At 43.9% G+C, this 15,955-nt stretch overlaps 1 protein-coding gene across 1 annotated transcript in view; it reads left to right on the top strand.

The window, feature by feature from the left end:
* PHKA1 (phosphorylase kinase regulatory subunit alpha 1) overlaps window positions 1-15,955 on the top strand; it is a 371,877-nt gene that overhangs the window by 344,778 nt on the left and 11,144 nt on the right. The window contains exons 28-29 of the mRNA XM_079765335.1: window positions 6,926-6,976; window positions 14,106-14,276. Coding sequence (XP_079621461.1) covers window positions 6,926-6,976; window positions 14,106-14,276 — 222 coding nt within the window. The remainder of the gene's footprint in view (window positions 1-6,925; window positions 6,977-14,105; window positions 14,277-15,955) is intronic.

The following is a 15,955-nucleotide window of genomic DNA, read 5'->3' as shown; positions in this document are numbered from 1 at the left end:
CTCTAGTGCATATAATAATAACCAATGGGCACAGATTATGAGTGGGGGTGAAGGCTGGGGCTGGGGGGCGGGGCCAGGCTGGGCGAGGACAATGGGAGGAAAAGGGGACATATGTAATACTCTCAACAATAAAAAATAAAAAAAGAAATAAAGCAACTATATTTTCCTTGCCCATGTGAGAAATTGAATAAAAATTTGCTGACCTAAAAAAATAAAAGAGAGAGAGAGAGAGAAAGACATCAGAGAAAACACCAGATTAGATGTCAGCCTTTTTAAAAATCTCTTTTCAGGTATTGTCCTAAAATTAGACTTTTATCATTGTCTTGAAAGTGATATATGAAAGGTGTTGTGGACACATAGAGGAAAAACACTTAAATTACTGGGAGTTGGTGGGAGTCAACAAACTTCATATTGTAGCCTCTCACTTGTTTTTTCCTGCATGTGAGAATAGATGAGTTATTGTATTATACAAAGAGATAATTAACACAAACTTCCAAAGCTTATTTCAAGACTCTGGGAAATCATGTGATTTTAAAGTCCAAGTTGGGAAGGTACTAATTTGATCTTCTAGCACTTTTTTATGAAAAATCTTAAATCTACCGCTCCTGCTTTTAAAATAGATTTGTGCTAGCTTGTATTATTAAATCGAATTTTTTTAGGAGTCACAAACCATTTAGGAAAAGAATGAGCCAATGCTTGAAGTTTACTTTGAAGTAAATTTCATTTGAGTACTCTTATCAGATATCCTTTTGCATTTATATTATACTAGAGGCCCGGTGCATGAATCTGTGCACGGGTGGGGTCTGGCCGGCCCACCCTGATTGGCCGATTGGACAGGTCTGGTTGGGGGGAGGGGCCGTGGGCGGTTGGCCGCCCCAGCCCCCATCAGAGTTTGGGGGACAATCGGGGGTGGGGCCAGCTGGGTGGAGGGGCATGGAGAAGATCCACTGAGCTGGCGCTGAGCATAGGCCCTAGGCTTCCCAGGGACGATAGCCTCAGCAAGGAAACAGAAACCACCAGAAGGCTCTGCAAACAACCCCTGAGCTCCCTTTGGCCAGACAGACTCAGAGCTGGTGCCTCTGTGTGTACATTAGACACAGCCCGGCACTCGCCTTTGTCTGTTGGTCAAAACCATTGCATCGAAAAACTTGTTCCCCTTCTTCTCTTTGGGCCCTTACAACAAATACAGGCCAATTGGAAGATGCAGGCCCCAGTGTCAAAGCCAGGCCCCACAATCACCCAGAATGTAGGCCTAAGACAACTGGGTAGAATCTCCACGGAACAGAACACACTGTTTTAGAGACTTAATTCTCCCCTAAAATGTGCCCAACTGCTCCTCTTTAGCCAGGATAGACTGAACTAAGAAACCAAAGATCGAGTTTCCTTTGAGTTGGGAGCCACTAGGAGCCGGCTTCTGGCAAGGCCCCTCACAGGCGGCTGCCTTCACCCCAAGCTCAATGTGCTCTGAGCCGGTCCGTTTCTGGTGCTGCCAGGTCCTGGTTTGCTGGTTGGGCAGCAGGTCCACAGGGTTTCTTTCCACTGCCTTCCTGGCCTCCCGAGCAGTACCCTCCAGCCTGGTGCACCAGGCGGCTGTCGCTAGAGCCAGGACTTGGAGAGCGAAGGAGCTGGTCCGCTCCAAGAGGGACCTACAGGTGGCCATACCATGCCCTCCACCCCACTTCTCAGTCTTGCTCGCGTGGATTGGGCCAAAGCCCACTGCCCAATACTGGTGCCATGTGGGAAGGGTTGCAGCAGGGAGCGGGGTGCCCTGACCTGCCAGCCTTGGTGAGGATCATCTCGGTGTCCAGCTGATTGAATTCGTCCCACAGAGCCTTCATCTCAAGCTGCATGCTCACGCTGGCGACCTTCACCTTCTTCTTTATAGGCACCTTGGCGCTGCCGCACAACTGACCCCGGGGCCCTCAGCCTCAGCAGTGGTGCTTGTGGCGGCCCCTGCAGCTGGCGCATCATAGCAACTGGTCGTTCTGGTTGTTCCACCGTAAAGGTTGCTTGGCTTTTATTATATAGACTTGAGGCCCAGAGCACAAAATTCGTTGCATGGGTATAGTCCCTAGGCCTGGCCTGTGATCAGGACCATCTTCCCCAGCTGCCCCCCCCCCCCCCCCCACCACCCACCACTGGTTCCCCATTTGCCATCAGAGCCTGTGGACTCGGGGGAGGGACCAAGAGGTTGGCTATTTCCGCTCGTTTGCCAGCCCCACCCCCACTATGGGTCACCCTCTGTGTGGGGGGCGACTGGCAGGGCGGGGACCTTGGCCTGGCACTGCCCATGTCTCCTGCCACCCACCCCCAGTTCCCTGTTTGCCATTGGGTGATGGGAGCCGGCTGGCCAGGGGAAGGGACTGAGAAGTGGTCAGTGTGCCTCATAGGGACTGGTCGAGCAGTCGTTCTGGTGGTTCTGCCATTCAGTCAATTTGCATATTACTCTTTTATATGTATAGATGTGCTCCAATCCTTTCACTTCCAGGAAAAGAGGCAAAGGAGGGTTGCTGAAAGTGATAAAGGAAGCAGCAGGGTGAACTTTTTTTGCGGGGGTCAGGAGAGTTTCCTCCTGATGAGGGGCTTCAAAGGACAGCAGCCTACTTCTGCTATCCTCTGTCTCCAGAGACACAGTTTCTGATTGGCATCTGGCAGGACAGAGCAGTTGCAGGTACAGGACTGGGAGCGCCTTTCTGCATGCAGCTCCCTGGAGAATCTCTTCCAGCCAAGGAAAGCTTTGTTCTAACCATTTCTCCTAAAAACAGGGCTGCTGGGTGGTGTGGGGCAGGGGGGCAGAATGAAGGTGGGGCAGGGCAGGGCAGGAAGAAGTATGGGGTAGAAGACTGGGGGGTTGGGGGAGGGAGAGGGTGAAATCTGTGTGTGTGTGGCGGGGGAGGGTTGGTGCAGAAGGAGTGTTTGGGTTAGCATAGGAAGGTTTGGAGATACTGGGGGAGTAAGAGGGACCAGCAGATGCCAGAATAGGGGAAACCGTTCATGGAATCAAGTGGGTGTCCTCGAGGGTGAGTAAAGACTAAGTCCCTTCCCCAGACCCTGCCATCCCACGTGCCTATTGGGAAGGGTCCATAGTGAGGTGCTGAGCCCCCTACACTTTGTGTCTGAGGCTCCAGAACATGTGGCCAACACGCCTCGCCCCTGACACCCCCACGAAGTGCTGCCATTTGGGACGCATTTGTAGACACATGGATTGTTTTTAAGTTAATGCTTTTTAATTCACTGTTTCCCTCTTGTCATTTTTTATTGAAAAGGCAGATTCTGCTGGTGTGTGTTCCTTTGCAGGGGTGTTCTTCACGGGCAGAGATCCCATGAGAAACAGATACAAAAGGCCCAGTGAGATATGGGGAATGAGTAAACAGGGTCAGAGAGCAAGGAACAGGGAGAGGGATGCACAGGGTGAGACAGACAGACACAGAGAGCCCAGGAAGGCTAAGGGAGGGACTCAGCCCTAAGGGCAGAGCGAGTGTCCTGAGAAATCCTGCTTCAGGAAGGCTGATCCCTCCACCTCCAACTAAGGCCCCTGGGGCTGAGCTTGCTCTCCTCTGCTCTCTGGTTCCCTTCAGCATAGACATGGCTGAACTGGCCTCAGGGAAAGGTCTGGAAGGATGTGGCGGGCAATGGACTGAGTACACAGGACCAGGGTTGCCGAGGGCTAGGGATCTGAGACCAGACAGAGAGAGGAGGACCTGGAGGCATTCCCTCCCAGGTCCCCACAAACCTGTTTTTTGAGTGAATCCCAAATCCCATGCAGTGGCTCTCGAAAGTGGCAGCCCTGGCATGCTGTGCCGCCTAGGGTGAGTTCCCTAACCTCTCTGAGCCCTGGCTATGCCACCTGCAGGATAGGAGCGCTGGTGGCTGAGGCTTGAAATGACTGGGGGGAGGGGGAGGAGATAGAGCATGGTCTAGGACACCTGGGTTTGGCGGTTACATCCAAAATCCCAGGGATTTTTGGCCTTGGCCACTGCTCTGGGCTCACGTTTATGTAGGACTTGCACAGACAGGAGAGCTAGCACTTCCTTCCTTCACAGCTGAGAACCAGTTCATCCTCCCCTCCCCGCCACCACCCCTTCCCTTTTCATTGGTGCCAGGTACTCTGGAATCTTCCCAGTGTAGACACAAGACTGAGGACATACAAAGATATCCCCAAGCCAACACATGGTGGCTGTGTAGACAGTTGGGCAAACACAGACACACAACACAGGGTGCTGTGGACTGGGATAGAGCTTCCCGGCCTGGTGACAGGGCTCATTCGGTGGAGCAGCAGCTCTGTGGGCACGTTCACCCCTGGTGCAGCTCCAGGCCCCAAGTAGGCGAACTGAAAGCCTGGGGTAATTAGAGCTAATTACATGTGTGCAAACAGCCACCCCTTCCCCGACCTGCCCCCTGTGATCCTGCCCCAGCAAAGGGGTTTTGCTGGCACAGCTGGGGCTGAGCACCTGGGGGAAGGGCGCGCAGGTGGACAGCCCCTGGGGCCCAGGGGTTGGGGTGAGCCCTCCACTTCTAGAGCCCCCCCCCCACCCCTGCGATTACACAATCCAGTGTGCGCTGTGGCCCTGGATGCCCCGGGATGGCTGGTCGTGACTGGGTTAGGAATTAGACCAGAACTTGGTCTGAGCTCCCCTTGGCCTTGTGCTGTGTGGGCCCTGGCTGCATGGGCCCCAGCATTTGGGTCCTTAGGTTTTTATTATCTTGGCCTCCTGAGCATTCCGGTTTCTGCGAAGATTTGAGAGGGGTCTCTCCTTGTATCCTGCCACAAGGATTGCCTGCCTGGAGCTGAGGCTGTGGGATGAGGAAGGGACAGAGTCTGGTGCTTGGCTTTTGGTGATCAGTTTGTCTCTTCCTGGATATGCCACAGGACCCCAAAAGAGTGACTTTTCTGAGCTTTCATTTGTGCGTCCATACCGTGCATGCCTCCTCTGAGACATGAAGTCCAAGGGGAAGGAGAAAGGTGCGAATTCCTCATGTGTGAAAGGCTTTACACTTTGAACTGCTAGCCTGAATCAGTGATCTAATTTTGTGGTTTCAGGAGCCTTTGGTGAGTTGGGTTGGAGTGGTGGCAGGATAGGGTTTTATATTTCTACTAGAGGCCCAATGCACGAAATTCATGCACGGGGGTGAGGGGGAGGAGTCCCTCAGCCCGGCCTGCACCCTTTCGCAATCTGGGACCCCTCAGGGGATGTCCAACTGTCAGTTTAGGCCTAATTCCACAGGGACTGTTGGCTCCTAACTGCTTGCCTGCCTGCCTGCCTCATCGCCCCTAACCCCTCTGCCTGCCTGTCTGCCTGATCGTTCCTAACTGCTCGCCTGCCTGTCTGATCACCCCTAACCACTCGCCTGCCTGCCTGATCACTCCTAACCACTCTGCCTGCCTTCCTGATTGCCCCTAACCACTCTGCCTGCCTGCCTGATTGCCCCTAACTGCTCGCCTGCCTGCCTTCCTGATTGCCCCAAACCACTCTGCCTGCCTGATCATTCCTAACTGCTCGCCTGCCTGACTGATCACCCCTAACTACTCACCTGCCTGCCTGATCACCCCTAACCACTCTGCCTGCCTGCCTACCTAATCGCCCCTACCGCCTCTGCCTCAGCCCCTGCCTGCTGTCGTGGCTGACTCTGCCTTGGCCCCTGCCGCTGCGGCTTCATCTGGAAGGATGTCCGGAATGATGTCCAGAAGGTTGTTTGGATGTCTGGTCTAATTACCATATTGTGCTTTTACTATTATAGATAGAGGCTCAGTTCACGGGTGGGGTCCGGCCGGCCCACCCTGATGGGGCCATCGGGGCCTGGCCACGGCCATGATCTGGGTTGGGTGGCCCGCTGGGGGGTGGGGCTGGCTGGGGTGAGGGGCTGCAGGCGGTTTTCCAGCTGCCCCCCCCTGATTAGGGTGTGGGGGGCCACTGAGGGCTGGGGCTGACCGGGGCGGGGGGGGCCGCAGGCAGTTCGCCAGCCAGCCCCTCCCCCGATTGGGATGGGGGGCCCTCTTGGGGGGCGGGGCTGGCCTGGACGAGGGGCCACGGTTCTTTGCTGGCCATCCCTGCCCCTGATTGGGGTGGGAGGGCTCACTGGGGGCTGGGCCGCCCAGGGAGAGGGGCTGTGGTCTTTCCGGTTGTTTCAGTCGTTCCAGTCGTTCCACCGTTCAGTTGCTGGGCTTTTATTATATAGGATAAGAGTAAAAACACTTATCAGATAGTCTTTCACATTTATATTATGCAGTAGAGTAAGAATGGGTCTTGTGATAGAAAAATGTTCACTTTACAGGTTTTTTTCCCAGATAAATTGTGTAATTTGAACATTTTTTCTATCTGAAAAGTGGAAGACTTACATTTCATATTGAAGAGTTAAACTGACATTGTTGGTAACAATTCTAGTTTTGGTTGAAAGTGACTGGCTAAACATTTCATAGTTGTTTACAGTCACACAGTATTACTTACAAGTCCATTATATATTTAAAACTTGAAGTCTATATTCTCAGCTAAATTAATATACCCAGCTATATCCTTTAATTTTTTTTACACATTCATTACCCATAGGACTTCAAGAAAGCCAAAATCATTAAAACTTCATTTTAGACTATGGGGAACCATAAATATTCATTATTTTCTTATTTCTAAATATTGATTTCCATCATCACCTGCCTGTCTCTTATTTTGTATTGTTCTAAGCCATTTTCTCTACCACTCACCAATTTTCTCTTTTCTTATGGAAAAATATTTTTCAGGAAGTTTTCTTTGTTTTACTCTTTAACATGACTTCTAGAGTAAGGCGATTTCATCAGCTTTTTAAATGATAACATGCTGGCTAGTTACTTGAATAGTTTGTAATTTTACTCTATTAATAACTTAAAAATGCAAATAAATGGGGGCTTTGCCTCATGTCTTTTAAAATTGTATTCTCTCAATTTTTTTTATAGTCCAACGGTGGTCACGCCCTGGGTATAGATTTGATGTCACCGTCTTTTCTGGTAAGGGCTGTTATCTTGGATTATATACCATTCACGAGTGCTTTGAACATACTGTTATGTAAATCATGACATATACTGATTGATTGAAAAGAAAAACAAAATGAATTAAGAACTAAAATAAATATAAATCAAGTTTATGTATGAAGGTGAAATCTTTCCATTTATTTCCCATAAAGGCAAGAAAGGGAGTCCCGAAAACAAAATCCAATTTTAAAATTATTTGTTAAGTAGCCGTTTGTTAATTTATTCTACAACTTATAATTAATTGCAAGTCTACTATGCATCAGGCAGTGTATTAGACAGCATCAGCGTTCCCTGAGACTTTGTTAGAAATTTAAAATCTTGTTCTCCACTCTAGACCTGAAAGTCTGGGGTGAGGCATGAGTAGTCTGTATTTTAATCATCTTTCTAGGTGATTCTGATGCACTTTTAATTTTGAAAATCACTGGGGTAGCAACTCTGATTATTGATTCATCTAGTAAATATTAAGTGAGTGCCAATTTCATGCCACACACTGGAAATATAGTAGTAAAATTTCCTTGGTTTAAATCAGTTATTCATACTGGCCTATAATTTCAGAAGCAAGCAAACAAAAAATTGGAAAGAAACTATTGGAAACAATTTTGATATTTCTATTGACTTTAACCAAATACCCTATAATGAATTAGTACAGTAAGATTTGGCCAACTCTGTCATATGCACATTAATAAAGGAGGACAGAGACATAGAGGTGAAGTTACTAAAAAAACTAAAAACTGCTGCTATTTGGTTTTAGGAAATAGTCTGAATACCTTTTTTTGGGTTGACCCCACTATCAGCAGCCTAGGATCCTGATGATACAGACAAAGACAATGACAGTAAATCAAATGGCAGATCATCTACTTAGTACATTAGTGTGATAGTCACTGGCCAATACAAATGTCTTGAGGCACTTTTCTGTTTTACTTAGCAGTGGTTGGTGACATAAGCATTTGGCCCAAATTAAAATGTGAGTTTTTTTTCTCAGAAAATATTTCTATTATTTTTTCTATTTTATGTTTATTCCCCAATATATTTCCTTCTTTACTTATAGTTTTTTGAAGTTCATTATGTTGCAGCATGGGTCAGTACTTCATCATTTGATGGACAACTGGATTGTTTCTGTTTTTGGCTAATAGGAGTAATGCTGCTATCAACCTTATGTACAAATTTTTGTGTAGACATATGTATTCATTTATCTTGCATATATACCTAGGAGCTGAAGTGCTAGGTTATTTGGTAAGTAACTTTGTTTAGCATTCTGAGGAATTGGCAAACTGTTTTGCAAAGTAGCTGTACCATTTTACATTTCTACCAGCAATGTTTGAGGGTTCCAATTTCTTCATATCCTCACCAAACATTGCTATTTTTTTGTCTTTTTATTTAGTGGGTATGAAGTAGTATCTCATTGTGGTTTTAATTTGTATTTCCCAAATTGTTTATGATATTGATCATCTGTTCATGTTCCTATTGGCTATTTACCTTGTTTGGAAAAATTTCCATTCAAATTATTTTCCAATTTCTTAATTGGGCTATTTGACTTTTTATTGTTGAGTTGTAAAGGTTCTTTATATATTCTGGATATAAATCCCTTATCAGATATGTGATTGGAAAATATTTTCTTCTCTTCTATGGGTTGTCTTTTCCCTTTCATTTCTTTTTCCCCCTCTAGAGAATATCAACCACTGAGTTACTTTCTTTTTTTAAAAAAAATATATTTTATTGATTTTTTACAGAGAGGAAGAGAGAGGGATAGAGAGTTAGAAACATCGATGAGAGAGAATCATCGATCAGCTGCCTCTTGCACACCCCCAACTGGGGATGTGCCCGCAACCAAGGTACATGCCCTTGACCGGAATCAAACCTGGGACCCTTCAGTCCGCAGGCCGACGCTCTATCCACTGAGCCAAACCAGTTTTGGCTGAGTTACTTTCTTGATAGTGTCATTTGAAGAACAGAAGTTTTTAATTTTGATGAAGTCCAGTTTACCTACTTTTTCTTTTAGTGTTATACTAGTGACCCAGTGCATGAAATTTGTGCACATTAAAAGGGAATTAATTAGAGGAAATATTTTAATATTGCTATTTGCCCTTTCTCTATAATAGAAGTGTCAGAGATGAAAGAAAATTAGGAAAATGTATATGAAAATCTCCCTCCTGTCAGAGTCTGGGGCATGCCACAGAACCCAGAGTCAAGTCCCCACCCACTCACGTGTGCCTCAAAATCGCGCGAGACCCAGACCCGGCCGGCCCCACCCCCACTGGGCTAGATCCAGACACGGCCGGCCCCATCCCCATCAAGCCCCGCCAGGTGGGGGGGGTGCAGCCTCAGGTCTCCTGGCCTGGCGCCAGGGAGGGGGGCACACCTTGAGGTTCCCTGTAAAGCTCCATGGGCGTGGGGTGTGGCCTGGGGTCCCCCATCAAGTCCTGCAGGTGGGGGCACGGCCTGAGGTCCCCCATCCTGGCGCTGGGGCGGGGGTGTGGCTTGAGGTCCCCTGTCAAGCCCCATCAGGTGGGGGGCGCAGCCTTAGGTCCCTACTGATTGCTTGTTAAGGCTCATTACGGGAACTCAGCCTCTGCTGTGGGCACAGCCATCTTGTATCACGGAATCCCTGCCTCCACTGTGGGCGCAGCCATTTTGTTACAGTGTGATGGTCAATTTGCATATTCCCTCTTTATTAGACAAGATCTAAGAAAGTTTTGCCAAACCCAAGGTCACAAAGATTTATTCCTACTTTTTGTTTTAAGAGTTTTATAGTTTTAGATCTTAAAATTATGTCTATAATTGTGTTGGGGATCTCCAAGACCATCCCCAGGTTTTATGATTCACTAAGAGGACTTACAGAACTAGCATATGGTCATAGTCACAACTAAGATTTATTACAGTGAAAGTATACAAAGCAAAATCAGCAAAGGGAAAAGGTGAATTGGACAAAATCCAAGGGAAAAAGACACCAGTTTCCAGAGTACTCTCCCAGTAGAGTCACACAGGATGTGCTTAATTCCCCCAGCAAATGAGTTGTGAGAACACGTGCACAATATTGCCAACCAGGGAAGCTCATTAAAGACTCAGAACCCAGGATTTTTACTGGGGGCTGCTCCCATAAACAGCTTCTGTCTGGCACATACTAAAATTCCAGACTCCCAGAGGAAAAGCAAGTGTTCAGCAGAAACCAGTGTTTGCACAGTTTAGGTACAGTAAGCCACTGTTATCAGTTCTGGAAGTGATGGGAGCCCTCCCCAAATCCAGGTTTCCAAACTCCAGCCAGGGGTCAATCTTGTAAGCAGGCCTTTCCAAGAATAGCACTTCTGGCTTGCTATGGTAACTCTTTTCTGCACAATAACCCATTTAGACATAAATTATTTTGTATGATGTGAGGTAGGGGGTTCAACTTAATTCTTTTGCATGTGAATATTCAGTTTTTCCAGCACCATTTCTTTTTTTTTCTTTATTGATTAAGGTATTACATATGTGTCCTTACCCCCATTGCCCTCCTACTTCCCCACCCCCGTTCATGCTCTCACCCCCTTGTGTCTGTGTCCATTGGTTAGGCTTATATGCATGCATACAAGTCCTTTGGTTGATCTCTCCCCCACCCTCCCCTATCTTCCCTCTGAGGTCTGATTGATGCTTTTCTGTCTCTGGATCTGGTTTTGTTCATCAGTTTATGTTGCTCATTATATTCCACAAATGAGTGAAATCATGTGATATTTATCTTTCTCTGACTGACTTATTTTGCTTAGCATAATGCTGTCCAGGTCCATCCATGCTGTTGCAATGGTAGGAGTTCCTTCCTTTATATAGCAGCGTAGGATTCCATTGTCCAGCACCATTTCTTGAAAAAAGCTATCTTTGCCCCCATTTAATTTTCTTGGCACCCTTGTTGAAAGATAATTGACAAAAATATAATGGTTTATTTCTGAATTTACAGTTCTATTTCATTTATCTCCATGCCTAGCCCATGCCTGCATTATAATATCTTGATTATTATAGCTTTATAGTAAGTTTTTAAATTAGAAGTTATAAATCCTCCAACTTTGGTCTTCTTTTTTAAGATTGTATTAACTATCATGGATACCTTAAATTTTTCATTTGTTTGTTTGTTTTAAACTTTACTTTGATTGTTGATACTATTACTGATGCCCCCCCCATGCCCTAAGCTTATTAGTTTCTGCAAATAACCTAGTTGGGATTTTGATAAAAATTGTGTTCAATCTGTAGATAAATTTTGAGAGTATTGCTGTCTTAATAGTGTTAACTGATCCATGGACATAGGATTTTTTTCCCCATTTATTTAGATCTTTAATTTCAACACGTTTTGTTTTCAGAGTACATGTTCTACACATGTTTTGTTAAATTTACTCCTAAATATTTTCTTCTTTTTGATGCTATTTTAAATAGAATTGTTTTTGTTTCATTTTCAGATTGATGATTGTTACTGTTTAGAAATATGATCAATTTTAATATTTTATTATTTAACTTATTTTTAATTAAAAATTTTTAATGTTGACATTATTGTGAGTGATCTTCTATCATGTAACTTTTCTGAACTTATTTATTAGTTCTAATTGTTTTTTAGTGAATTTCTTATATATAAGATCATTTCTTCTGTAAATAGAGTAGTTTTACTTCTTCCTTTATACTCTGAATGACTTTTATTTCTTTGTATTGCTTAATAGCCCTGGCTAGAACCTCCAGTGCAATACTGAATAAAAGTTGCAAGAGTGAACATCTTTGTCTTGTTTTGATCTTAGGAGGGAAAACAGTCCATCTCCAACCATTCACTATGTCAGCTGTGGATGCCATTTATTAGATTGAAGAGGTCCCCCTCTGTTTCTAGTTTGTTGAGTATTTTTATCATAAAAGGGTGTTAGGATGATATGGTTTTTATCCTTTATTCTTATTCTACTGATATAATGTATTACATTAATTGATGTCTGGATGTTAAAACAACCTTGAATTCCTGGAATAAATTCTACTTCATCAATGATGCATAATTCTATTATAAGTTGCTGAATTTGGTTTGCTAGTGTTTTGTTGAGGATTTTTATATGTGTGTTCATAAGGGATATTGATCTGTAGTTTTCTTGTAATGTTTTTGTCTGATTTTGGTATAAAGGTAATATGGGCCTCATAGAATAAGTTAGGAAGTTCCCTTTTCTTCTTCTTTTGGAGGAGTCTGTGAAAAGCTGGTGGTAGAATTAACCAGTGAAGCCATATGTGCCTGGGCTTTTCCTGTGTGGGAAGTTTTGTAATTACTTATTTTATCTCTTTGTTATAGATCTATTCAGATTTCTGTTTCTCCTTGAGTCAGTTTGGGTAATTTGTATCTTTCTAGAAACTTGTCCATTTCATCTAAGTTATGTAATTTGCTGACAAATGGCTGCTGATGCTATATCCTTATAATCATTTTTATTTTTTTAAGCTTGGAAGTGATGTCCCCTCTCTCTATCCTGATTTTAATACATTGAATTTCTCTTTAAAATTAATGTAATACATTATATTATAAAACATTTAATAAAATCTAACACCCTTTTATGATAAAAATACTCAAAAGATTTGTCAATTTTGTTGATATTTATTTTCAAAGAAACATTTTGGTTTCACTGATTTTTTTCTATTTTTCTCTTCCTTATTTTACTTATTTATGCTAGTTTATTATTTTCTTTCTTCTCCTTGCTTTCTGTTTAGTTTTCTCTTCGTTTTTTCTTAAGGTGGAAGGTTTGGTTCTTAATTTGAGAGCTTTTTTAAAAAAATACAAGCACTCGTAAGTTTCTCTTTGAGCACTGTTTAGCTGCATCCAGTAGGTTTTGGTATGTTGTATTTTCATTTTCATTAATCTTAGAGTGTTTTCTAATAGTCCTTGTGATTTATTTCTTAACCCACTAGTTATATAGAGATGTGTCTTCAAATTTCCACATATTTATAAATTTCCTTCCCAAATTTCCTTCTGTTATTGGTTTCTAATTTGATGTCATTGTAGTCAGAGAACATACTTCCTCTGGTTTCAATTCTTTTAAATTGATTGAGGCTGTGTTACAGTTTATGATTGTAGCAAACTAAGCTGTAGACCAGTCAGAAGTTTAACAAATAACCAGAGAAAGAGATAGCTAAAATCCTTTCATGTATTAGTATTTGTATAGCTCTTGTTATATATAAGTAAATTATTTTCTAAAAGGGTTATAGCAGTTACACTGCTGTTATCTACTCATAAGTCTACTAGCTTCATTGTAACCTCTTTATCTTAGGCGTTACATTTAATATCCTATATAATAAAGAGGGAATATGCTAATTGACCCTCACACCATTGCAAAGATGGCAGCGCCCACATCCAATAAGGAGGGAATATGCTAATTGACTGCCCCTCCCTCAAAGATGGCAGCACCCACAGCCAATAAGAAAGGGATATGCTAATCAACTGCCACACCCTCAAAGGTGGCGGCGCCCACAGCCAATAAGGATATAATATGCTAATTGACTGCCATGCCCTCAAATATGGCAGTGCCCACAGCCATAAGATGGCGGCGCCCAGTCCCCTCAGCCCCACCAGGGCAGCAGGCACACAGCAAGGCCAGGCCTGCCCCCAGGCAGGCCCGGCCCCTCTGTGTGCCTGCCTCCAGAGTCCCCGAGTCCCCTCATCCCCCCAGCCACCCAGGGCTGGCCCGAGGCACAGGCAAGCCTCAGATGGCAGCTGCCCAGCTGACACCTGAGGCACAGACAAGCCTCGAATGGTGGCTGCCTAGCCACTCAGGGCCGGCCTGAGGCACAGGCAAGCCTCAGATGGCAGCTGTCCAGCCACCCAGGGCTTCCCGAGGCTCAGGTAACCAGGGCTGACTGAGGCTTGTGCTGCCAGCAGTGGCAGCAGCAGAGGTGTGATGGGGTGTTGCCTTCCCCTGATCATCGGATTGCCTCCCGCCCCTGAGGGCTTCTGGACTGTGAGAGGGGGCAGGCCGGGCTGAGGGACCCCCTCCAGTGCATGAATTTTCATGCACTGGGCCTCTAGTTGATTTATAATTCTGCAGAGTATTTATTGTTCACTGTGTTATAATACTTTATCAGAGGAACAGAGATAACTTTTGATTTATATTCTTTCCTTTCCTTTACTCCCAAGTCACCTGGAACCTCTGTGACTCCAAGTAGTGGCTCCTTTCCTAGTGCATATGATCAACAGACATTTAAAGATAATCGTCAAGGTCAATGGCAACGTCGAAGACGGCTGGATGGAGCACTGAACAGAGTCCCAATTGGATTTTATCAAAAAGTATGGAAAGTTTTACAGAAGGTGAGCATAACACTTTGCAGGTGTCTCTTTATTTTTCCCCTTGAGTTCCTCATTCTCCTTGGCTGAGATATGACATGACTGTGACATCACAGCAGTTATATAGATGTGAAATGCTGCATGATGAAACCTAGAAGAAAACCTAAAAATGAAAGAGTTGATTTGTTAATTTGACAGTATTGATAATTTAGTCTCTTTCTACTGTTATTGCTATGGTGTTGTTTATAAATTAGAATTAAAAAATCATCACTTCTCTGCTTTTGTCCACAATTGGACATTGTAGGACATTGTGATACATTGGCTGCTAATCAGATGAATTTGTAACAGTGTGCTGTTAATAACTAAATGTCACTATAGTAAAATAACTGCAGCATCTGAGGAGTTTGTATAAAAAACTCCTACCTGTATTTTTTCTTGGATGAAAACTACTAAATAAATGCAAAGTCATAATGATGTTAATAGTCCAAAGACTTTGTTGGCATGACCAATTTTGTTTTTCTTTTAAAAGCTTAGTTTGCCAAAGACATTTAAGGGGATGTACCATTATGTTTGTGACAGGTTTAGAGGGCCAGGAAGACCATTGTACTCATTCATAGGCCTCATTCATAGTCTCTTAGGTGCCACTTTTTGCTTCATTGCCCTTGGTAAGAACCTTAAGAATACTTCCTCCAGGACTTCAGAACATTTAGTTGGATTTCTCCCCTTAGCACATTAATATTCTTCCAGGGACAGAATCATGTGATCGTTTGGTAAGGTGGAAGTTGAGTCCTTAGACTATCAGCCCTGCAATCTTCCTTTCAAATAGTACCTAAAACTTGCTTTCCGTCCATCTAACTTCTCGAGCACAGTGGTGACAGATATGTACTTTATCTCTTCAGTTACCCCTGGCTTATAAAAATTCAGTTTCACAGACATGTATTAGGTACTGTTCTACCCCAAATACCATAGAAGATATCTGTTCTTGTCACTACGGAGTTTAATCCATAGTTATCTTAATTAGCAGCTATAATACAAGGCCAAAATACGTTATGATAAAAGTGTAGAACCATGAGGCTGTGAGAATACAAGAGAAGAAAATTTGAAATATGACGAGGGAGATTGGGTATTTTGTGGTGGAATCAACACCTGGACTTGAAATCCTGACCTAAGAGGAAAAACAAATGCCTTGGTTTTTTTTTCATTCCATTCTTTTCAGACTATGAATGTAACATAATCACAGTGCACATGTGCCTGAAGGCTAGTAATTCTCTATACAAAGACTGTTCAATTTGATTTATGGAACATAGAATAGAAGTGTCTGGTAGAGTCGCTAAACCTATTGGATTGAAATCTTTATCTGTGGTGTATTATATAATGTTTTGATTGATTTAAAATCTAAAATGGCAAGTCATTAGTTCTTATTGGCTTTTAGTAATTGAGTTGATGGTTAGGAGGAAAATAAAATATCATTCATTCCTATAGTATATCCTAAGCACCTGCTGTGCACTAGGCAGTGCCCTAGGTGCTGGCAGTGATACAACAAAAAGCAAAACAGACAACAATCTCTGATCTTATGGAATTTACGTTCTACTAAGGAGAGGTAAATAATAAATAAATAACAAACATCCTACCTAATAATAGACAAATATGCAAATTGACCGTACCTTCGCTATGCCCATGATTGGCCAGGAGGCGCAGGGGGG

This window comes from Cnephaeus nilssonii (assembly GCF_951640355.1).
Source record: "Cnephaeus nilssonii genome assembly, chromosome: X".
Lineage (NCBI taxonomy): Eukaryota > Metazoa > Chordata > Mammalia > Chiroptera > Vespertilionidae > Cnephaeus > Cnephaeus nilssonii.
Note: the sequence above shows the minus strand (reverse complement) of the source record. Positions and strands in the feature narration are given on the sequence as shown.